General features: G+C 38.7%; 1 protein-coding gene across 1 annotated transcript in view; it reads left to right on the forward strand.

Moving 5' to 3' along the window:
* The first annotated feature begins 254 nt into the window (after positions 1-254).
* Positions 255-25,970, forward strand: part of LOC140187352 (guanine nucleotide-binding protein subunit alpha-13) — an 85,603-nt gene continuing 59,887 nt past the window's right edge. The window contains exon 1 of the mRNA XM_072242579.1: positions 255-817. Coding sequence (XP_072098680.1) covers positions 305-817 — 513 coding nt within the window. The 5' untranslated portion in view covers positions 255-304. The remainder of the gene's footprint in view (positions 818-25,970) is intronic.

Consider the following 25,970-nt stretch of genomic DNA (forward strand, 5'->3'; position numbering starts at 1 on the left):
GAAATAAACCATGTTCTCACAAGTAGAATAGATAGCTGCTGTCATAGCTTGGGGAAATCACAGTGTAGGTCAATGCATCCTCTGATGAAAAGAAATCACCTAGTAAAACGAATGTTGCGGACACTTTTGTCATTAGTAGGGCATAGTCAGGGCAAATTTAATTTATTGAGACACCGCATTACTCCTCCAGCCAGGAGAGCCGCTGCAGTGAGCACTGGGTGACGTACGTGACGTTAGGCGCCCGCGAGTGGCGGTAACGCGCCTCTTGCTCGTTCCCTCCTCACTATGTTATCGAGTGGTAAAGATGGCGGATTTCCTGCCGTCCCGCTCCCTCCTCGCTGTTTGTTTTCCGAGTTGCGTCCTCACCCAACGAGAGGCCGAACAGCTTCGCAAAAGCAAGCAGATAGACGAGCTCATCTCCAGGGATAAGACTTACGTGCGGCGACTAGTGAAAATCCTGCTGCTCGGGGCCGGCGAGAGTGGCAAAAGCACTTTCCTTAAGCAGATGCGAATTATTCATGGCCAGGATTTTGATCAGAAGGCCAAGGAGGAGTTCAGGGGAACCATCTACAGCAACATCCTGAAAGGCATTCGTGTCCTGGTGGACGCCAGGGAAAAGCTCCGCATCCCCTGGGGAGACCCCGGCAACCAGCAAAACGGCGAGTTCCTGATGAGTTTCGACACCAGGGCGTTGACCGGGGCCGCTGCAGGCCTCGTGGAGACGCGGGTTTTCCTTAAGTACTTGCCGGCCATAAGATCTCTCTGGGTAGATAGTGGCATCCAGAACGCTTACGACAGGCGCAGAGAGTTCCAGCTGGTGAGTAAATGGGAACCGTGGTTCAAGGAAAGATGCGCGGGCTTTGAAAGGCCTGGCTTTGGGGAGAGGAACGAGAAGCCAGCGTCTTCCTGAAGAGGGTGTGTTCCGAGTCAGTTTTGGGCGGGTGGAGGTCTTCTCTAGTGTATTCAAATAAACTTTGGGGCGAGGTAAATTATATACTTTTTTAACAATCCAAAATTATTGTTGTATTGCCTCATACATTCACAAATGGACCACACAGCTCCCCATTATCTTCACTTTATTTTTAGACATTGAAAATGATCTGTGCAGTTCCATTAATGTGTCTCAGTTTTGGACGAGGATTCTTAATGTTTACAGAACACGCATTTTTGGAGCGCAGTTATATATGAAAGTTTGTCAAAACTAAGTCGATTTTCGAGGTACTTATTTTAATAAGTTTGCATCATTTTCTTTAGAACCAACGTAATCTTAGTTAGAAATGCATTATTTATTCTGAACGCCGTGACATCTTGAGGAATGACTTGCTGGGGTTTGTGAATAAGCAGTTATGAGGATTTAACCAGTTCAAGGGTACTAATTTTGTGTCATTTCCACATGAATCAATTTTTACCAAATGGCTTATTTGGAGATCAGGTCTGTGCAAACTTTGTATCCATCTTTAAGACAAGTAAAACATGCCTATTTTCCAAACTGAAATTCAAAGTATTAAAAAGAAATCACTATTTTCATAGGCACTTTCATATTATAGAATTTGGGTGGATGTTATGCTCATGTTGCATTTCACTTGCATAATAGTCTCTAAGGGTTTCTTTTGAGTAGGTGGCAGTAATGTGAGAGGAAGTGAAATAAAACTTTGATTAAATGGGGACATCGCTATAGGGAATGACGTGACTTAAATTTACCGTTTTTCTTTGATAGCTCTGCATATCTAGAACAGTATATTTAGCAGAAAATAGTTTATTTTCTGCACCTGTTATTATTGTGTACTTTCTGATTCTCAAATCTTGGGTGTTCTTGGTAAGGAAAAGGGTTTCTGAAACATTGACAGATTTCAGCTTTGTGGATTAAACGATAGATGCAGTTTATGACAGTGATTTGGTCAAGAGCTGATGGAATTTAGTAAATATGGGAGAATTGAATTCACAGACAGTCCAGGAATTTGAATTTTTGGTTTTCTAGCCAATTGTACTAGCTGTTTAAAATGAAGATCCATCTATGCAGAACGACTTTGAGTTTTAAAAGCTGCAGGGAATGGAAGATCTTGTAAAATCTGTTCCATTAACTCAAGCCCCAAAATAACTTGATTTTAATGTTAACCCTTATCCAGATGTGCACATAACATTTAAGCTGATTTGGGACTGGGGAATAGTAATTGTCTTTTCTCCATTTTGTCTATATTGATTAATCCTGGTTTTGTTGGCAAATTAGGCTGTTCTTTGTTCTTGAATATTCTAATTTTAGGATGAACCATAAAAATCAAACAGGTAATAGGTTTCATTTAAATTATTCATTATCTCTGCTAACATAAACATGATTATTGAGTTAAGTGTGAATACAGTGTACTGAGAAGCAAACTTTCTGTTCAGTATTTTAGCTTGAATACTCACTACTGGTAGTGAGTATAGATCTTCATGTGCTTCGCCATTCTAGAGGAAGAAGGAAGCAGTTTTGAATGCATAGTTAATATTTACTGAAATAGAAATTGAAATAGCTGGAAATTCTAGGGTCTGGTTATTTGGTGGGGAAGAAACCTTTAATATATTGGTGTCCTTTCATCATAAATGTTTTAAATTCTTCTGAAAGGTCGATCTGGAACGATAGATTTGTTTCTCTCTCCACAAAGTAGCGTGACTGACAGAGAGGGAAAATGTTTTCCTTTCAGTGTCTGCAGTGTTCTGATATTGAAGTTAATATTAGGTATTGAGTTACAAAGAAACTTCCAACTCCGTCTAATGACCAGTGATTAGAAGAAATAAGAATTAAAGCATTTTCCTGCTGTCATACATGGCACTATGTAAGACAACACATTCCACAGTTAACCAAGTATGAGGAAATGATTAATGCACACTTCTCATTCCTTCTCATTTCCCTCCTTAGGCCACACTTTTCCTTCCAAGGCTGATTTCCTCCTCCTCTTCCCCTGCATGTTTACTTCTCTATCCTCCTGCTTTCCAGCCACCCCCACGGGTGCACCTTTTTATTTCTGTCCTCACCTTCTGCGCCTTCCCTTTCCCCACTGCTGCCTCCCCTGCACAGTCTGCCCTGCCCTTCCCTCTCCTCCCTCTCCCCTCCTCTGCCTTCTCTTACCTTTTTCACTGGTAATCTTTCTCTTTCCCTCTCATCCTACACTCCACCCCCCCTCCCACACTCATGTGGCATCACTCCCACTTAAAGATGTCTTTTGTGGATCTGTTGGTGTTAACTGGAATATGTTCTGATTCTAAGTGAAGAAGTGCCCACTTGACATAGAATTGTTAGGCCATATAGTGCCATCACACAGAAGGACCAGAAGTCTCTCCTCCTGATATGAACTTTGACCGTCTGCTTTGCGTGCTTCTACCTTATCAATGTCCCTGACATGCAGGAACATGCAAAAACATATTCTAAAGTATATTAAAATGTTAGTGAAAAAGTGACTAAATTTGAAAAGTACTCTATTTAAATAGACAGACAATGAAAACTAAACTGAACTTTAAAAAAGTTTCTAATTGCTAAATTTTAGGCCCTTTTAGGCATTCCCTTCAATTGAGATAAACGGATACATTCTGGTTTTTCAGGCATAGTGTCCACTGCAAGTATTTGGAATTGCATCAAATCTGTACTCTGCTGCTGCTGATTGTTTGGTGAAGTGCCAGCGAAGCGTGGCCTGCAAACTCAGCTTCTCTTTGGGTGGGATTCCCGAGGTTGTGGTACTGTTTACTGTGAGGCCATTCTGAGGGATACTGCCAATATTTTCTAGCAAGTTCTGTCCTGAGGATTGCTTCTTTCTCCACAGAATAATCTGCTGTTTGAGATGCTGAGTATTTTAAACATTTCTTTCAGATTTCCAAATTAAAACTTTTGGAAAATACTGCTATATTTGCCTTCTGTCTGAATTTGCTGGTTTCAGTTTGGGCTTCATCCTTAGATTAGTGTACTTGATGCTTTGAGCACAGGGGAAATCATCAGATTGATGTGAAGTTTTCTATCTGATTAGAAAGGTAATGTACAAGGTTGCAAAATGTCTCGATTTTGGTTCCTGGATACTTGATTAAATACTTTGAAAGTAAATATTTTGTAATTTTCTAAGTTTTCAAAACAATGAAATAAATTAATGGTAAGATTTACCTGACATGTTCCTGCTAATGAATTGATGGATTTTCAAAGATTCAGTATACTTCTGTAGAATAAGAACTTGCTCATTTTCTGTATTGGAGGAGAGTAAGGGTAATTTGGATATATTTGCTTCGTGCAAATGCTTTTTTTTGAGGGAGGAGATGTTGACTTGAGTTTCCCGGAGAGTAATGCAGTATACACTAGTGCTTCATTGACATCATATATTGGAATAATTGAATGATTGGAATTGGAATAATTTCACACACAGACATTGCTGCCACGAGTTTCATCACTTCCCTTTTACTTAACTGGGCAGTAATCTGAGATGAGTAATGAAGAATGATGTTCTGAACTCCCTTTTTGTTCATGCATTTCCGACCTTCTGTCTTTGACTTTGCATCTGATTTTTCAGAGTTGTAGTTAGCTTGAAAATCTAAAGATTGCTAGTTAAACTTTATAAAGCTAGAAATTGAAATTTTCTCTTTAATCATAAAAAGGAAATTTAGTGTTAAGCATTTAATCATATGAGAGGGCAAACCTCATCAGCAAGATGCATGATTTTTTAACCAGAATTCTTCATATTAGTGTCTTTATTTTTGACATGTATTCTTCCAAGTGGATTATAATGTTGGATTTTTTTGGGGGGGTGTCTTCCAATGTATTCTCTGCTTGATTCTTTCTTTGTCTAGTTGCAAATTGTTGTTGAATTCCCAACTGTTTGTTAATAACTTTATATATAGTTAACCAGGCAGTTTTTGTATTTTTGTTATAAAAATCAAATCTTAGATTTGATTTGGAGCTTCCGGATTAGTTGATTCTCAGTGGTAGTTTTTGCCGTTACACTCTTCGAATATTCTCACTCTGTTCACTCAGAAGAACAATGTTCCCTTGACAAATATAGAATGAAGTCATGAGGTTAATTGCCAGTGAGTTACTGTCTTAATGCCATGTTGAGAATTCTGTAGTATACTAGAGAATTAGGGTATAGTGTACACTAAAATTTGCTGAGTTCAATTGTGGTTAGTCCATTGGAAAAGTTATTTAAATCAAGAGTTTTATTGGATACTTGAAATTTAAGATAATGCTTTAGCATTGTTTGCTTTGGAAGATGGGTTGATTCCACTCCAAGATTAATAGAATGTAAACCTTAAGCCGTTGCAGATCACTAAGTTTAATGTTGAATGAATTCTGTAAGTTTGCCTCAGAACAATGGTTGTTTGCTTCATGAGATTGCTCATCTTTGCCCCAAAAACAGAGTTGTACCAGTTAGTGTTTGGGAAATATTAAATCAAAGTTTATCAAAGTTGAATGTATCGTCGTATGCGCAAGTACACGTGTGCAATGAAAAACTTGCAGCAGCGTCACAGACACATAGCATCATGTAAGCACATTCATAAGAAAGCATATATTAGTATAAATTATACACAAATTATACAAGAAAGAACATAAAGTCCATGTTAGTGCGAAGTGGTCATTGTGCTGCTAAATTACTTATTAAGGTTCATATTAAATGTAAATATTGATAAATGTAAATAAGGTACTAGTTGGTTATTTTGTTTTATTCAGAGACACTGTGCAGTGATGTTCCCTTCCAACTCAACGAGCCCGTGCTGCCCAATTACACCCATGTGACCAATTAACCTATTAGTCTGTACATCTTTGGAAAGTAGAGCACCCGCAGGAAAACCAGGGGAGAACGCCCAAACTTATTACAGGCAGCAGCGGAATTCAACCCAGGTCCGTGGCACTGTATTAACATTATACTAGCCACTAAGCTACCACACTACCCTTATTGCTCCTGGTGCTTTTACTGCTCTTGAGTTAATTTCTACTGGAAAGGATCTTCTCGGTCTAACAATTTGAACTCGGCTTGTGGAAAATGGAAAGACAAGGGAAAGATCCAATTCATCCCAGCGAACTTGATATCTTCATTATTTGCATAGAGCCCTTTCAATCTGCCACTGCACTAATTTGCATTATATCCCACAGCTGACTTTCCATGTGATCATATTCAGTTAGTAGCAACTGACTTTGAATAACAGTTTATGCAGCTGATTGAGCATATTTTAAAATTAGCTTATTGGAAGTGGGGTAAATTTGGAAAAAAAATTATGCAGAATAATTGCAAAGAAACTTCTGTAAGCAAGATTTACCCAGACTGTCTCATCATGAATGCTTACATTTATTTGGCATGTTATTGAATTTGCCATGGACATGTGGGTAAGAATAATGATATTTGCACGGTGACAATGGTGCATTTGCTTGACCTACAGGAAGTGTTTTTTAAAATTTGGGTACAACCATGTTCATAGATATCAGTGGATAATTCCATTGAATTTTCTACCAAATTCAGCTGGATAAGGTATGTTAGCTAAATATGATAGGTGGCTTAAGTAAAAGACTTATGAAAAGCATGGATGGAGCCCTGATCCTTCCTCCTGCACTAGCACTATGCTAATACGGCCTAGCGTTATTATTCATACCATCATTATGTTCCAAGAGGGGGAAATGTCTCCCTTGTCATATATTGTGATTCTGGAGAGGTGAATGGGGTTGAAATAACTAGTCGTGCTAGATATCATCTTTAGAATTTAAGATTGAAATAAAAGCTCATTAGAAATCTGAGTGCTGATAGTTTATCTCTGTTTTGTGCTGGTCTTCCCTTGTGGCAGGTGCTCTAGAGGCACTGGTGGTGTTTAAAAGGACAGTTTAGGTATTTCACTGAGATATGAAAGATGCTTGAACTCATGTACAAGTTATTGGCATAACTGATTTGGTACCTTCAGTAATAGAATTTGATTGGTGAGATTTTTCTGATGTTATTTGAATGGTGGATATTGGAAATTTGTGTGGTTCTTAGCCACCCAGAACACATATGTTTTACAATTTTGAGGTATGTTCCTTTGCCACTTGTAATTTTTCATTTAAAGCATTGAGCTGTAAATTTCTTCTTTTTTGGGAAAGTAAAATTTAGCCTTCTGTTCCAGACTCCTTTCCTTCAAAGGATATTAAAATTATTTTGAAATTGAATATCAGGTAGATCAGAGTCAAACTTGAGTGATGACTTTTATTTTTGAATTAATCTGGCATTCTTGAGCATTATGATTATTTTGTAAATATGCTAGAGCGTTAGTGGATGCACTACGACACAAACCAGTGGCGTCAAACTGAGCAAACGTTGGAACATGAGAATCATGTTTAATATCACTGGCATGTGTCATGAAATATGTTGTTTTGCGGCAGCAGTACAATGCAATATGCAATTAAAAACTAAAAAGTATGTATGTATATATTTAAATGAGTAGTGGAAAAAGAGAGTTTTTTAAAAAAAGAAAAACAATCATGGGTGTATTGTCCATTTAGAAATATGATGGCAGTGATGAAGAAGCTATTCCTAAAGATTGATTGTGTGTCTTCAGGCTCTTGCTCTCTTCCTTGAATGTAGCAATGAAAAGTGGGTATGTCTTAGGTGATAGGGTCCTTAATGATGGATGGTGCCTTTTTAAAGTATCGCCTTTTGAAGATGTCCTTGATGCTGGGGAGACTAGTGCTCAAAATGGAGTTGACTGAGTTTAGAACTTCCTGCAGCTTTTTTTCTGATCCTGTGCAGTGGTCCCTTCATACCAGACAGTGATGCAAGGAGTTAGAGAATGCTGTCCATGGTACATAAGTAGAAATCTGCAAGAGTCTTTGATGACATACCAAATCTCCTCAAACTCCTAATGAAATATAGCCGCTGACATTCCTTCTTTTAATATGTTGGGCCCAGGATAGATCTTCAGAGATGTTGACATCCAGACAGTTGAAAGTGCTTACCTTTCCATTGGTAATCCCTCAATGAAGGTGTGTTCCCTCAAAATGTAGAATTCCCTTTCCTGAATTCTACATCAATTTCTTGATCTTACTGACATTTGAGTGCAAGGCTATTGTTGCAACACCATTCAACTAGCTGATCTATCTGCCTCTTGTTGGCCTGCTTGTTGCCATGTGAAATGCTGCCAATAATAGTTGTGTAATTGACGAATTTATAGATGGTGTTTGAGCTGTGCCTAGCCACACAGTGGTGAACATAGAGGAGTGGAGCAGTGGCCTAAGCATGCATGATGAATGCCAGTGTCGATCGTCAGTGAAGAGGCTATGTTATTTCCGATCTGCTCTAACTGGTCTCCCGATGAGGAGGCCAAAGATCCAGTTGCAGATGGATGTAATTGATGAGCATGCTAAGATCGTCGCTGATAAATCTTAACACCAGAACAAGCCTACAATGCTGATTGTTTTTATACCTTACATTAGACGTTTAAAAAAAAGTACAAAAACAGTGTTAACCTTTTAATCAGAAAAAGGCATCGTAGGTGGAAACTGAAAGCCTGCCTTTGTTGTTGTTTGCTGATTCAGGTATTCTCCTGATGCTGTTGTGCTGCTCTTGTTACCCTGTACACATTATATTTATGTAGTAATTTTTACTTTTAAGTACATGTGTGATGAATAAGTGTAAGACGGGCTGCTTGCTGGTAGCACACAAATTCAGAGTCGGAAATGATGGCTATTCCAATCTATCTCATATCTTCTAGAATACGAAACACTTCTGGCCTCAAGCATTTTGGATAAAGGGCACACGACCTGTATTGGTTCCTAATAGTTACCAGTGGAGGAATTCATCCTGTGTATGCTACCGTGTTTTTTTTGATTGACTGTAAATAAACAAGATCAGCGCAGTCACCTTAGTGCAGAAAATGGACTGCCTTCATTGTCTTCCTGCATGAAGTAGTGTCGTATACCAACAATAAATTTCCTTGCACAAATGACCAAAAATCACTGATTTTTGAGTTGTCATCTGTTGGCCCAAATGGGTAATGACACAAACACATGCAGTTGACACTATTTCAAAACAGTTTGGTGTCTAATGGCCACACAAGTACACGTGACTGACACAGGTTAGAAACTCTTCAGTAGCAGCCTCCTGTTGGAATTAAGTGGCATACTATCCTGGTTATTTTCTCAATTAGTTTTTGTTCTTTAAATTGTCCCAAGTAAGTGGCTGCCCTGATTAACTGATGGCCCAATTCACTGTATTGCATTTTTCAGCAAGAATGAGGTGAGCACGAACACTTCAGTTAGCTACAAAACATGCAATTGTTTGTTTTGCAGTGACAATTAATGTGTACCCATTTGAGTCTATTGGTTCCAAGGGATGTATTTCCATGTATATTTTAAAATCCTTAACAAGGAAATCTTTGTTTTAAGGTGAAACTGCAATAAATTGGCACTATTTAAACAGGTTGTAAAATGTTATCTTTCTGTTTGGTAACCTAAGCAATTAGATTAATTGCTTGAAAAATTGTGCCTTCAAGTGGTTTAAAGACCAGCTGGGATTTCATGAAGAATTATGTCCATACACAATATTCAGAGTTAGAATTGGAAGTTTTGACTATACTTCATTAGAAGTTTTGACTATACTTCATTAGAAGTTTGAAGAGATTTTGTATGTCAACAAAAACACTCAAAAACTTTTATAGATGTACCATGGAGAGCATTCTGACAGACTGCATCACTGTTTGGTATGGGGTGGGGCTACTGCACAGGACCGAAAGAAGCTGTAGAGGAATGTAAAATTAGTTAGCTCCATCTTGGGTACTAATCTACAAAATACCCAGGATATCTTCAAGGAGTGGTGCCTCAGAAAGGCAGCGACCATTATTAAGGACGCCCAGCAACCAGGGCATGCCCTTTTCTCACTGTTACCATCAGGTAAGAGGTACAGAAGCTTGGGGGCACACTCTCAGCAATTCAGGAACAGCTTTTACCTCTCTGCCATCCAATTCCTAAATGACAATTGAACCTATGAACACTACACGAGGAAATCTGCAGATGCTGGGATTTCAAGCAACACACATAAAAGTTGCTGGTGAACACAGCAGGCCAGGCAGCATCTCTAGGAAGAGGTACAGTCGATGTTTCGGGCCAAGACCCTTCGTCAGGACTAACTGAAAGAAGAGCTAGTAACAGATTTGAAAGGGAGAGGGGGGAGATCGGAAATGTTAGGAGAAGACAGGAGGGGGAGGGATGGAGCCAAGAGCTGGACAGTTGATTGGCAAAAGGGATACGAGGGGATCATGGGACAGGAGGCCTAGGGAGAAAGAAACGGGGAAGGGGGAAGCCCAGAGGATGGGCAAGGGGTATAGTGAGAGGGATAGAGGGAGAAGGAGGAGAGAGAAAAAGGATGTGTGTATACAAATAAATAATGGATGGGGTACGAGGGGGAGGTGGGGCATTAGCGGAAGTTTGAGAAGTCAATGTTCATGTCATCAGGTTGGAGGCTACCCAGACGGAACATTACCTCATTTTTTTAATATAATTTCTGTTGCATGATTTTTAATCTATTCAATATACATATACTATATTTACGTATTATTACATTTTTTCTTCTGTATTATGTTTTGCATTGAAATGCTGCGCTTAACAAATTTCACGACACATGCCGGTGATAATGAGCCTGATTTTGATTCTGGTGTCTGGTATTCTTTTTTCCCAAATTAATGAGTTGATTGAGATCTGATTACATCTTCCTCCTGGTTTAGTTAATTGAAGTATTATGTATTTAATTGAACATAAATTAGCTTGTGAATTTTTAATATTTGTTTCATTGTTCCTATGGTGTTGGACAGCAACCTGTTTTACTGTCAAGCACTTGCTTTGCCCATTGAGATCAGTAAATTTTCTGCTTGGAGGGTTTCGATAAGTCATTGGTGAAGTCAGCATGAGTTAGCCATAGCTTCCTGTAAAGGAGTGGAAAGAAATAGTGAAGGAAACTTTGATTGCTCTTATAAATGAACTGAGGGATGATTCAAAATTGTCTTGGTGCTGGTGGAAATAAACTTTGATAGTGGAAGTTTAAAATTTTTGTAATATTTTGATAATATTGATTAATTGGCTCCCATGCTACAAATGTTAGTAACCAATGCTTGAAGATTTAAGGTGATGGAGAAAAGAGCACAGGGAGAATGGAAATCATTATGTGCTCATGGTTTGCCAGGCCAGTGTTTATTGTTGAACCTTAGTTCCCTTTAACCGGGTGGTTTGTTAGACCATTCAAAAGAGCAGTTAAAAGACCAAGTTGATGAGCCTGAATTTGGATTGGTTAGATCTGATTTCCTTTATTGAGCGCATTAGTGATCCAAATAAACTCACTGTTACTGACTCTAGCTGTCCATTCCAGTGTTAAATTTCTTGTTTTTTGTGATGGGGTTCAGCGTAATAACTTTGGGTCATCAGTTCTCACGTCTCTGGATACATATTGACCGAGTTAACCACTTTACTTCAATGCATAATTGTTCTTATGATCTGTTTTGTGCCTGAAAGGGCAGTGGAATAAATTAAATTTTAAAAGGGAACTTGGTGAAATATGAAACTGAGGGAAATGCAGGGCAAATAGAAAAAGACAGGGGCGTGGGGCTAGTTAAATGGTTTCTTCAAAATATTGGCATGGCTGTGGTGGACTGTGCTGTGTGATTCCATGCTTGTCAGTTTACTATTTTTAGCATTGCTTTTGCATACTCCATCCATGATTGGCTTAATTCTAAATGAAATTGGATGCAAAAGAGGAAATTTAAGAAAATCACAAACAAGAGAAAATCTGCAGATGTTGGAAAACCAAGCAACACACACAAAATGGTGGATGAACTTGGCAGGCCAGGCAACCTCTATGGAAAAGAGTACAGTCAATGTTATGGGCTGAGACCCTTTAGCAGGACTAGAGAATAAAGATGAGGAGTAGAGTTAAAAGGTGGGAGGGAGAAAAACAAGGTGATAGGTGAAACCGGGAAGGGGAGGGGTGAAGCAAAGGTCTGGGAAGTTGATTGGTGAAAGAGATACAGGGCTGGAGACGAGGGAATCTAACAGGAGAGAACAGAAGGCCATGGAAGAAAGAAAAGGGCGGGGGAGATGAGTGCCAGAAGGAGGCAGTGGAATAGCCAAGGAGATAAGGGGATAGGGAATGGTGAAGGAAGGGAGGGGCCATTACCAGAAGTTTGAGAAATTGATGTTCATGCCATCAGGTTGGAGGCTACCCAGACGGAAAATAAGGGGGTTATTCCTCCAACCTGATTGTGGCCTCATCGTGACAGTAGAGGAGGTCACAAATTTAAGAAAATTGCTCTTGGAAAGACACTAGACAATGTTTGCTTCAGATATGTTTCACAGGGTTGGTTGTTCAAATTTCATTCAGCCATTATATGGGAGGTTACTACGCACATCTTTAATCCTTCATCTTGTAACCAACACTGAAGAGTTTTGCTTTCCATAAATGGCTCACTTTCCGATTATGTCTAGTATTTATTTTGGTTTTATTGCTGAAATTTCCTATAACAGGAAAGTAAATATTATGTTGGCCTTAATAGCAAGAGGATTTGAGTAGAAGAGCAAGGATCCCTTGCTACAGTTATACAGGACCTTGGTATGACTTACACCTGGAGAACTCTATGCAACTTTGCTGTCCTTAACTGAGAAAATATAGAAGAGTACAGCAGAGATTCACCAGGCTTGATTTCCTGGATGGCAGAATATGCTGAGGGAATAAGTTGACTAGACCTGTACTCAAGAAAAAAAGTGAACCTGTTTGAACTTAGATATCTTGAAAGAGATGAATATTTTGGTGGTAGTGTTTCAGAGGGGTTAAACTCTAGGCCTTCCAATAGCCATTAAGAGATAGAAGAACAGATATGTAGGCAGTTTATGGAAAGATGTAATTATGCATGGTACTAAATGAGTACTTTGCATTGGTATTCACTAAGTATAAATGTCTGAAAAATAGCTGATTTGGAGAGAGGTATGCTATCAAGGTGGTGTTGGGGCTCCTACGGTGGATAAGTTCCCAGAACCTGATGAGATCTATTCTAGGTTACTGAGAGAAACAAAGGATATTTCTGGAGAACGATACAATGGCGACAAACCAGGAAGTTACAGGCCAGTAAGCATTGCATCTATATACAGTTGCAAGAAAATGTTTGTGAACTCTTTGCAATTACCTGATTTTCTGCATTAATTACTCATAAAATGTGGTTTGATCTTCATCTAAGTCACAATAATAGACAAGCACAATCTGCCTAAACTAATAACACGCAATTGTAATTTTCATGTCTTTATTGAACACATTGTTTAATCATTCACAGTCCAGGCTTGGAAAAAGTATGTAAACCCTTGTATTTAATAACTGTTAGAACCTACTTCAGCAGCAATGACCTCCACCAAACATTTCTAGTAGCTGCTGATCAGACTTGCACAATGACAAGGAGGAATCTTAGACCATTTCTCCATACAAAACTGTTTCAGTTCATCAATATTTCTTGCATAAATAGCCCTCTTCAGGTCATGCCACAGCATCTCAATTGGGTTAATGTCTATTCTGACTTGACATTCCAAGACATGAAATTGATTTTTTTAAAACCATTCTGTTGTTGATTTACTCTTGTGTTTCGGATCATTAGAGTATTGGCTTTTAAGCGAGGTTTGCAAAACTTGCAACACACATCAAAGTTGCTGGTGAACGCAGCAGGCCAGTCAGCATCTCTAGGAAGAGGTACAGTCGACGTTTCAGGCCGAGACCCTTCGTCAGGACTAACTGAAGGAAGAGTTAGTAAGAGATCTTACTAGTAATCTCTTACTAACTCTTCCTTCAGTTAGTCCTGACGAAGGGTCTCGGCCTGAAACGTCCACTGTACCTCTTCCTAGAGATGCTGCCTGGCCTGCTGCGTTCACCAGCAGCTTTGATGTGTGTTGCTTGAATTTCCAGCATCTGCAGAATTCCTGTTGTTTGCAAAACTTGGATTATTTCCCCTGCGGTATTGGAGATTGATAGAAATATATAAATTTATGGAAGGTATATATAGACCACTTTCTTCCCTATTATGGAAACATCAAACATCAGAAGGTATAGTTTTATAGTGAGAGGAACAAGATAGAGATTTGCCAGCAAGTTTTTGTTTTTTTTTAATACAGAGTTGTTGGTGCCTGGAACACACTGCCAATGGAAGTGATGGAAGCAGATCGATAGTAAAGTTTGAGACATATAGACAGGCACATAAGTAGGAAGTGGAAGGGTGCAGGTCACACGAAGCAGGTGCAATTGGTTTGGTTGGCATTATGGTTGGCTTGGAAGAGTCTGTCCTCTGCTGTGCTGTTATAAGATGGATGTAGGAGCAGAGTTAGTTCTGGCTGATTTTGTTTTTCTACCCCATTATCTTCCCTTCTCTGCATATTTCTTAATCCCTTTTATCATTCAGGCTCAAATATACCTGTTGACCTGATCTCCACAGCCGTCTGTAGCAATGAATTCCACTGATTCACCACTCTCTGGCTGAATAAATTTCTCCTCACCTTTTCAAAGGAACATCTCTATTCTCAAGCTGTGTCCTTAGATCTTAGTCTCTTCTAATAAAAGAAATGTTCTCACTATGTTCACTCTCCAGACCTTTCAGTATCTGATAGGATTCAATGAGATGCCTCCTATGTTCTGAACTCCATTGAATACAGGCCCCTATTACTTGTAATTTCGTAACGGTGATGATCAGCCTGAAATAATAGGAGGTATGACATAAAGCCAAATATGTTTTCAGAATCAGTTTTAGTATCACTGACACATATTGTGAAATTAGTTGTTTTGTGGCAGCAGTACAGTGCAATACATGGAAAAACAATAAATTACAATAAGAAATGTATATACTCACACTTGCACTCACACACCCTTCTGGTTAAATAGGATCTGTCAGGACCAGTACATTTTGGCCCAATTAAATGGCTGTCCCAGTTAGCCAAAGATTCATGGACATAGTCAAAAAGCATACAAAAGATAAACTACAATTTAACTGATTAATAAATTGTGTTTAAGTAAAATACAGAATAAATTAGAACACTACCAATACCACTTGAGTACTATAAACCTGTGTATTCGTTTCTAATTGTTATCAACAGAAGAATTCATCAGTGCTGCATTCTTTTGACTGTAAATGAACAAAATCAGCACAGATATCTAGTGCAGATAAGCCAAAAAAAAATTATCAAAAATCACTGCTTTTTGGATTGGCATCCATCGGCCCAAATGGAACACAACAGAAACACACGCAACTAACACTTATTTCAGAACTGTTCACTCTTCAATGTCTGAGTGCTTGAAAGCGCAATGAGCAAAAACAGTTCTGAGTTGTCTTAGTGCTTATTTCTTACCAACTATCAGTAACAAAAAGTCACTGCTTTTTGAACACAAACACTTGCAACTGGTACAAATTGTTCACTCTAACCATGGTGTTGAGTTTAACAGCAACAGTCTCCTGTCTCAGTTAAGTGGCTTAGTGTTCCAAATAAAGGAAGGGAATACTGGCAATTTCCTTGGTTAGTTTTTGTTCATTAACAGTTGTCCAAAATAAGTGGTTGCCCTGATTAGCCAATTAAAGGGAATCCATTGTGTGTGATATATATGAGAGATGTGCAGTGCCTTGAAAATGTACTTAGCCCCCACAACTATTTTCACAGTTTACTGCCTCATTTTCTAAATTTAAAATGTATAGAAGTAGGAATTTTTTGAGCTAATCTACAAAGCACTCTCAAAAATAAAAATTCCAAAACCTGTCAACAACTTACTAAAAATTAAAACCCTAAATTGTGATGCTGGAAAAAAGTATGAATGCTGCTAAGTACAGAGAGATTCTGGATAAAAACCTGTTAGCCTTGGCCAGAAAGCTTAGACTGGGAAGGAAGTCTGTCTTCTAGCAGGACAACGACCCAAAGCATACTGCCAGTGCAACCATGGCGAGCTTCAAATGAAGAAAATTGATGTCCTTGAATGGTCCAGTCAAAGTCTTGACTTTAACCTGATAGTGTATCTCCAGCAAGGCCTCAGATTGCTGTCGCTCAGGAAGGGAGGGCAGTGTACATACTTCTGTCTTCATCAAAAGTACAAAGTAAATTTATTATCGAAGTATGTATATGTCACAATATATTGCCCTTCAATTCATTTTCTTGTGGGCATTCATACTAGATACAAAGAAATGCAATGGAATCAATGTAAACTATACACAAAGGTGCATGAACAACCAGTATGCAAAAGAAGACTTGCTGTGCAAATCTGAAAAGTAATAATAAATATAAATAAAAATAGTAACTGATAAAAGATAGTATCGAAGTACAACATGACCAAAGGCAATGTCCTTCAGATAGTTCATAAAACTACTACTTTTTCTTCTTTTACTATTACTTCGTTCAAATATGATTCTATGATTCTGCTACTATTGGAACATGTGACTTATTTTGATGGTGTGTTTTCAGGCAGACTGAGCAGTCTGGCATTTTGCTGACTCTGAGGTAGCTGTGAGATTTGGAGCAGTCTGGAGGCCCAGAAGCCTGGAGATGGGGTGTGAGCCCAGCATTTTTTTGTAGGTGTGCTCAATAGTGGGGAGGGCTTTTCCTCTGATTGACTTATTTGTATCCACTACCTTTTGTTAGCTTTTCCGTTCATGGGCATTGGTGTTTCTGTAACAGGCCATGATGCGACCAGTCTGCATGCTTTCCACTGCATTTATAGAAGTTTGTCAAAGTTTTAGATGAATTTCATTGAGCATTGAGAAAAATGGGTTGATCTATTTTAGATGGTAATGTTTAAAGCATGAATGTTGGCAGTAGAAGAATTATCCATTGTGTGTCCCTCTTGACAGCCAGATGTAAGAGGTGTATTGGAAAGTTTTGAGTGAATGGGCTCTGAATTGGGAGATGACATGAAGTGAAAGGGGGTTCAAGTTTAATTGTCATTCATCCATACATGTATGCTCATGAATACAACCAAATGAAGCAGTATTCCTCCGGGAGGCCAAGGTGCAAGACATAGTACCAATGGTCACACACAGCACAAGGCATGCATAGCATATATAAGATATCAGTAAAATGCAGTCACACAAATATCATCCAAAACACTTAAGTTCATGAATGTTTCTGCAGTCTGCAGTCGAACACAATACAACTTGTCTTCTGCCGAGGAAACACTGGGGGGGGAGTTGGGTGCGGGGGGGGAGGGACTCCGATTCTAGCTGGGGTGACACCTCTTCTAGTTGAGTGCAATGACTCCAGTGCCCCTCTCCTGGGTGGCTGCAAAGAGGTGATTCCGTCAGTTGAGGCCTAGTTTTTGTTATGACCAAGGCCATACAGTTCACCCACCACCCGCCAATAAATCAGTGAATCGGATTTGCAGCATTCTACATTAACAATGTCTAGGATGCTTTATTTTGAGGGGTGTTTATGGAGAGGGGAATTAAAAAATAACAAAAGGGGAACTATTTGTATTGGAAAGATTTTTGGATTGGTATGGAGACACCAAAGGGCTTTAGGAATTGTGTTGGAATTGGAGGAATTGTGTAATGAGTTATTTCATAGCAGAAGTAGGTAGCCTCAAATTAATGTACTCTTCATTGAGTTATAGGCAAAACAAAAAAAATGCAGGAAATGCTTTGCAGAGAGAGCATTTCAGGTGAAAACCTGAAAGATCGATCGTTCCTCTTTCCACACATTGCTTGACTGGATGATTACTTCCTGCATTTTCTCTTGTTATTTTGATTTCTAGTATCTCCATTCTTTGATTTTCTCAAACTAGTGAGCAGTTTTAGAAAAGTGAGGATCTGCAGTAAGTCAACTTAGAGCTCTGGCAGTGGACATCTCAACCATTACAAACATGCATTTTCATTTTGCATCTTTGAGTAAAGGTTGGGCCTGTACCAAGGAAGTTATGGGTAAAACACATGAAAACCAGATGTCTGGAATTGGTTTGGCAATTTAGCATGGGTTTTGTAGATGAAAAATAATGGTGACTTGGAGATTCTGTTATTTTTAAATGTTTTTATATTTGTCAGGTATTTAGAGCAGTTATGTAGGATCCTTTTGGTGTTTTGAACATTCCAGTTTTGTTAAAACTAAAGTAATGGTCGATGTGAAGGTGTGGCTTCTCCCAATTTATCCAGACTGATGCTTTGGCCAAGCAATCAAAGATGCTGTTCTTTTGTTATCTGGAACAAGATCAAGTTGGAGCGGAAAACAGTCCTGAAGAATTCAGCATGTTTGTGATTTACTCTGCATTGTGGATAGCAAGACTTGTGTTGTGCATGTTTGCAAAAAAATGGAACATAAAGGAGAATATTGATTTCTATGGTTCAAATCTAAAATGCAATTTTGTTCGAACTGAAACCCAGTGCTGCTGCTTGTTGCTGCCTGTAAGGAGTCTATACATTCTCCACATGGCTGTGTAGGTTCCTCCGGGTGCTCCAATTTCCTCCCACAGTTCAAAGATGTACAAACCCCATTTCCAGAAAAGTTGGGATATTTTCCAAAATGCAATAAAAACAAAAATCTGTGATATGTTAATTCACGTGAACCTTTATTTAACTGACAAAAGTACAAAGAGAAGATTTTCAATAGTTTTACTGACCAACTTAACTGTATTTTGTAAATATACACAAATTTAGAATTTGGCTGCAACATATTCAACAAAAGTTGGGACAGAGGCATGTTTACCATTGTGTTACATCACCTTTCCTTTTAATAACACTTTTTAATTGTTTTGGATACTGATTGTAGTAGATTTGCAATTGGAAATTTTGTCCATTCTTGCTTTATATAAGACTTCAGCTGCTCAACAGTCTGTGGTCTCCGTTGTCTGATTCTCCTCTTCATGATGTGCCATACATTTTCAATAGGAGATAGATCTGGACTGGCAGCAGGCCAGTCAAGCACATGCACTCTGTGTCTACAAAGCCACACTGTTGTAGCCCGTGCAGAATGTGGTCTGGCATTGTCCTGCTGAAATAAGCATGGACGTCCCTGGAAGAGATGTCGCCTTGATGGCAACATATATCTCTCTAAACTCCTAATATACGCCTCAGAGTCAATGGTACCTTCACATACATGCAACTCACCCATGCCGTGGGTACTGATGCACCCTCATACCATCAGAGATGCAGGCTTTTGCACTTTTCGCTGATAACAGTCTGGATGGTCGTTTTCATCTTTGGCACGGAGAACTCGACGCCTGTTTTTTCCGAAAACTAGCTGAAATGTGGACTCATCTGACCACAGCACACAGTTCCACAGTCTTTCGGTCCATCTGAGACGAGTTCGGGCCCAGAGAACTTGCCGGCGTTTCTGCATAGAGTTGATGTATGGCTTCCTCCTTGTGTAATACAGTTTCAAGTTGCATTTCTGGGTGCAGCGACGGACTGTGTTGAGTGACAATGGTTTTCGGAAGTACTGGGTATAAAAGTACGCTACTTTTATACCCAGTCATGATACCTCACCTGCTACCAATTAGCCTGCTTAATGTGGAGTCTTCCAAACTGGTGTTACTTGAATATTCTGTGCACTTTTCAATCTTATTTTAACTCTGTCCCAACTTTTGTTGAGTGTGTTGCAGCCATCAAATTCTAAATTTGTGTATATTTACAAAGTACAGTTAAGTTGGTCAGTAAACTATTGAAAATCTTTTCTTTGTACTTTTGTCAGTTAAATAAAGGTTCACGTGAATTAACATATCACAGATTTTTGCTTTTATTGCATTTTGGGAAATATCCCAACTTTTCTGGAAATGGGGTTTGTACCAGTTGGTCGGTTAATTGGTCATTGGTTAAATTGCTGGGCAGTGCAGTTCGAAGGGCCTACTTCATGCTCTATCTCAATTAAAAGCTCATTCTTTTGCTGTGTCAACATAAAACCTGGTCCTTGTACACTTCTATTCACCCTTCAAGAAGGCCTTAAAGCTCTCTGCTTTCTCAACAAAAGAACCAACAACAAAAGTTCCCCTCCACCACCACCACCACCCTTCTTTGTCTGGCAGAACTAGTCCTTGCCCAAGACAATTTTTCCTTCGGGTCCACCCACTTTCTTCACACCAAAGGGGTAGTCATGGGCACCCACATGGGTCCCAGCTATGTCTGTCTTTTCATTAGCTATCTAGAACAGTCCAAGTTCCAAGCCTTCCCTAGTAATGCTCCCCCAACACTTCCGTCGCTACATTAACCATTGCATTGGTGCTGCTTAATGCACCCATGCTGAGCTCGTCAATTTCATCAACTTTGCCTTCAACCTCTACCCTGCTCTTAAATTCACTTGCTCCATTTCTGACAGCTCTCTCCCATTTCTTGATCTCTTCCCATGTCTAGAGATGAGCTGTCCACAGACATCTTTAATAAACCTACCGATATCCACAGCTATCTTGGCTATATCTTTTCCCACTCTGTCTCCTGTATAAACGCATCTCCCTTTTCTCAGTTCCGTCATGTCTGCCACAACTGTTCCCAGGATGAGGCTTTTCTTTTCAGGATATCAGAGATGTGCCCCTCCTTTAAAAATGAGGGGTTTTCCTTCATTGGTGCTGCCCTCACCTGCATCTCCTGCATTTCCTGGACATCCGAGCTCACCCCATCTTCCTGCCACCTAAACAGGAATAGTTCTTGTCCAAACCTACTACCCCATTAGCCTCTGCGTCTAACACATTTTCTGCAACTTCCATCAGCTCCAAAGGGATCCTACCACCAAACATATCTTTGCCTCTGCCCTGTTCTCTGCTTTCTGTAGGAATTGCTCCATCTGTGATTTCCCTTGTCCACTCATCCCTTTCCATCAATATGCCTCCTGGCACCTATCCCTGCAATTGGCCGACCAGCCCATTCACCACTTCCCACACCTCCATTCAGGGCCCTAAACAGTCCTTCCAGGTGATGCAACAGTTAACATTTAAATTTGTTGGGGTCATCTAATGACACTCTTGCTGCGGCCTCCTCCACATTGATGAGTCCTGTCATAAATTGGGGGTCCACTTCATCCAGCACTTCTGCTCCATCTACCAAAAATAGAATTTCCTGGTGGCCAACCATTTTTGTTCCTATTTCCATTCCTGTTCTGACATGTGGGTGCATTGCAGCCTCCCTTGCCATGATGAAGCCCCTTTCAGGGTGGAGGAGCAGAATCTCATAACGTGTCTGGGTAGCCTCCAGCCTGATGGTATGTACATTGATTTCCCCTATTGGTTAAAAAAATCTCTTTCTATTCCCTACTTTGGCCTCTTGCCTCTTCTCACTTGTCTATCATCTTTTCCTGTGCCCCTCCTTCCCTTTCACCTATGGCCACTCTCCTCTCCTATTAGATCCCTTCCTTTCCCATTGCCTTTCCCATTCACATGGCTTCACCTTTTAGCTATCCTCCTTTCCCTCCCTCTAACTTTTTATTTTGGCATCTTCGCCCATCCTTTCCAGTCCTGAGGAAGGATCTCAGTCTGAAATGTCTTAATTTCCGTAGATGCTGTCTGACCTGCTGAGTTCTCCAGCATTTTATATGAAACTTGGGTTAATTTAACTTAAAATTAAAAATTAAACAAAACTCTTGAGAAGCAATCCTCCTTATTTTCATATTAGGAATTAACTCCATCCTAATAGGAAGAAGTAATTGTTGGTATTCTAGAAGGAATTTTGTTATATTTCAATAATATACATGCGGTTATATAGTTTACATCGATCTAGTTTGAGAGGCACAAGTAATCAAATATTAATGGATTGAATTCAGACCACCCTTTAATCTCAGAAGCAGACTCATTGTCACCTTTATGGTTATCCTTGAAAATAATGACAGTGAGTTTCCTGGCTGAACTTCCAGTCAATAATGAGGGATACTAATTTAGTCCTCAGAGAATGGATATTTCATATTGTTCGGACTCTTCAGTGTCTTAACCTAATAAATCTTGCAACTGGCACTTCAGTTCATTATGCTTCTTGGATAAGATTAGAATGTCTTGAGTCTATTTTGATTTTTTTTAAGGAATACTACATATTTCTAGTCTTAACGCACAGCATTCTTGTCTTTCCAGAAGGCACATGAACAGTGTGCAGTTCAATTGTAGAATCACTTCAGCTGACATGCGCAGAGAATTAAAAAAATTACATCTCTATTAATGCTCTGTTCAACATTGTAAAGACCTGGATAAAATGCAATGAATTTGTTGCTCCATGTTGAGAATACTTGTCTTGATAGATTCTTGAATGTGGCAACTAATTGAATGCACTTCTGCTTCAATCAGTGTGATAAAAATGTTTGAGGAATTAGAAACTAGCTTGTTTTATTCCACTGCAGTTATTGCTCAATGTTGCCTGCCATGCTCTCCAGTCACGAAGGTTTTGTATATGGTGTAAAAAGTTGTAAGAGATTCTGGGAGTTCCCAGTGGAAGATTTAGCACTTTCAGTTTACTTGCAGTTTTGTCAACAGTTTACTGTTTAGGTAAATTATTGGCTTGTTGAATTGTATGCATGGATAATTTTGTACTGCTTGTTATCTGGTACACAAACCACATGGTGACGTCTGCTGAGTTCAATGATGAACAGTTAAGAGGTTTTATTTCTAAGTTAGAGTACCCTAACATGAGCAAAAGGAATTTGCTTGGTATCGCAGCTGAAGTTGTCCTAGCCATCCCAGCAAAGAAGCAATTAGCAGTTTAAGAATTTTCTTCCACACCTCTCATCAAAATATGTTGCTAATTTAATTGCACTTTAGGAATCAGAATCAGGTTTATCATCACTGGCATATGATGTGAAGTGATCAGTTTTTAGGTCCAAACTGCTCTTGTAATGCTGTACATTTGCAATTAGTGTCGATGGAGGAAGGGGGTGGGCCTCATTATTTGGTGCCACAAGTACAGTGGTACTTAGTAGCATTAAATGTGTCATGCAGGTCACTGTCGACATCATCCTTGACATCAACATTAACTAAAATCTTTACCAGACAACTTCACATATTCTAACAGTCTCAGTATATAACAACTTGACATTATGAAGCCTTTCTGCCATATATAAGGCCCAAGTCAGCGGCATGAATTCCCTTGTCTGGAAGAGCATAACTTCAACAACACCTGAAGCTTGACGGCATCCAGGGCCTAATATCTTAATTGGCAAGATATTTCTACCCTACATTCCATAACATTTCCATTTGCAGGGCATAAAATGGATGCAAATTTAATGATTTATTCACTGGATTTAAAAGAATGTATGGATTGGAGTTTAATGAATTAAATCTCATTTTTCAGGATGGAATATTAAGCAAATTGTAAGTCGTGTAGCTGCTTCTTCAGAGGAATGAATTTGTTTGATATTTTGAGAAGGTCAAGATTACATAGCATCATATCTGAAAGTACAAAACTTTCCACATTGTGTATACAAGTATCAAGTATCTTCCCATTGAATATGAATTTAATCCAGGACAGCAAAAATGTATTTGAGGCCCCTTGTAGAGCTAACAATTTTTCATATTTTTATTTTGGGAGGCTTGCCTGTTCTGCAGCAGTTAGTGCGACATTATTTTGCTTGTTTGTTCATTTCCTATAAAGCAGTTCTAGTTTTTCCAAACTAAGATGAGGATTTCAATAATTGTACAAATGTATTTGCATTCCCTTTGGCTTAAGATGTACTTTGAAGTAAGTTGTTGAAAAATTATGTGGTTGGTCCCATACAAGGACAGAAAATCTGAGGTCCATTTGCAGAATTTTCAGCAATTAGTTAAAGGTAATCCCTTGTTAATCAGATACAGTAGATTTTTTTTGATTACATTGTATATTTGCTTAGTTTTTGCTTTTGGCATTTGTGTATATTACAAACTCTTGGGCTTTAACTTAAACCTGTTAATTAATATATATATATATATATATATATATATATATATATATAGTGTGTGTATGTGTGTATGTATATATATATATATATATATATATATACACATATATATACACACACACACACATACTATTTTAATGCTGAAGAATCAAACTTATTCCAGAATATTGGTTCATGTAGTACAATGTTCGATATATTTAAATGATTGATATGTGAGATAGTTAATTAGCTATTCACATGTAACTGGTCTTGCAGAGATGACACTCCAATTTTTATTACATTTTTGCCCGCAGAGCTTAAAATTAGATTTCTTGTGACTAGAGAATCAAAATAGGCATATTAGACCATGGGAAATTTTTGGTTATTTGAGGGTATCTGTAATCTGAGTTTAAGACCTGCTCTAATGGGCTGAAAGTTTTACAGTGCAGTCCTTGCTCAGCATTGCAGTGAAAAGTCAGTCACTTTGTCTTTGAAGTGGAGCTCAACACCACAGCTTTCCAATCCACAGATAAAACATTATATCTGAGATGAGACTGACATTCAAATCATTTGCATTTAGCTCTATTATCATGTTTTATATTTAGTTGGTGCATTTTTGTCACTTCAGCAGCACCGTAATATTTGATTAAGTAGCCTACGCCAGAATGTATAACCATATAACAATTACAGCACGAAAACAGACCATCTCGGTCCTTCTAGTCCGTGCCGAACGCTTACTCTTACCTTGTCCCACCGACCTGCACTCAGCCCATAACCCTGCATTCCTTTCCTGTCCATATACCTATCCAATTAAAATAAATTAACAATTACCCCAAGAACAATTGAAAAATGCTCTGGATGGCTCACCAGGATGCTGATGTTTAAGAAATAAAATGAATGGTTAATTGCTCCATGGATAATGAGGTTTGCATATTTTATGACAAGGTTATGTGTGGTATTGGGAAGATTTTTTCAGTCTGGTCTCCATGTGAAATGAGTTCTGGTAGCCTTGGCCGAATTTCCTGCTCCAATACAAATGCATGTAATTTGACATAAACAGATGGATTCATTTCACAGACCTTAAGAATTGGTTGTGGAATAGGATTGTATTTTAAAGTATATCCGTTGCACTTCGTAAAGGAGAGAAAACTTGCTTCCTTTGCCTGCACGAAGAAAAATGTGATGTTTTCAAGTTTTAACAGTGAAAAAGAGACTGAAATAAATGAAGGTCTTGTGGCTGAATCAGTTGTTTGCAATAGAGATAATTATACATTTATAACAAAATATCCTGTAATTTTTAAAGGAAATGAAAGTAATTTAAACGGGGAATTTATGTAGCAGTAAAGATGTTGCCAGTAGTCACAATAAATGCTTAGAAGGTGCAAGAGGTTGGAGAGAGACAGAAAGCTAAATCATATTACTAAGATAGGTTGGGCTAAAGCTACAGAAGCAGTTAAAAATGAAAATTTAACATAGAGGCAAAAAGAACTGAAAAGCAGTAGAAACAGTATGTTTAATTTGTGATGACTAGATTTGTTTTTAATTTTGAAAATAAAGAAATTCTCAGCAAGAACATTAAAATAACTGGTTTTTCCTTTTGAAGTAGTGTTTAATTTGGATGACTAGATATTATTTCTGAAGGTCAAAACAGTAGGTCAAACCAAAAGAAGATGGTGCAGTGAGTACCGAAACTAGGAAGTGGTTTATTAGTGCTTGCAAATACTTCATCTGTGCTTCATAATAGTGACAATTTAAACTTGCGCTTGATTTTGTTCAAGCCTCATTTGATCATCTGATAACAAAGTAGTAATTTTCATCAAATGCAGCAAAATATTTTAAATCAAAATTTATGCTTTTAAGCATTGTGAGCAATTCTAAAGTTATTATTTTTCTGCCTCATTCCATCTGTATGCAACCTTTTTTTGTTCACTTGATTGAAACCTTCACGGTTATAAGAGCAAGTTCTGACTGCTGTGAGAAAATATTCTAAGACTGTTACTGTAGATTGTTAACTTAATATGGCATTTGCAGACAGGTGGGACTTGTCGGCTGTAATTGGCATCTCATCTAGAAGGAAAACTGTGATCTCAAGCCTCCACTGTTTTGGGGCTATACCACTACATCTGGAGTAAACCCTGAGGGGAAAAATCCGGAGCTGTAGACCCTAAGGCAGTCCTACGTTGAGATCATTGCTGAATGG

The sequence above is a fragment of the Mobula birostris genome, chromosome 24, assembly GCF_030028105.1.
Source record: "Mobula birostris isolate sMobBir1 chromosome 24, sMobBir1.hap1, whole genome shotgun sequence".
Taxonomy (NCBI): Eukaryota; Metazoa; Chordata; class Chondrichthyes; order Myliobatiformes; family Myliobatidae; genus Mobula; species Mobula birostris.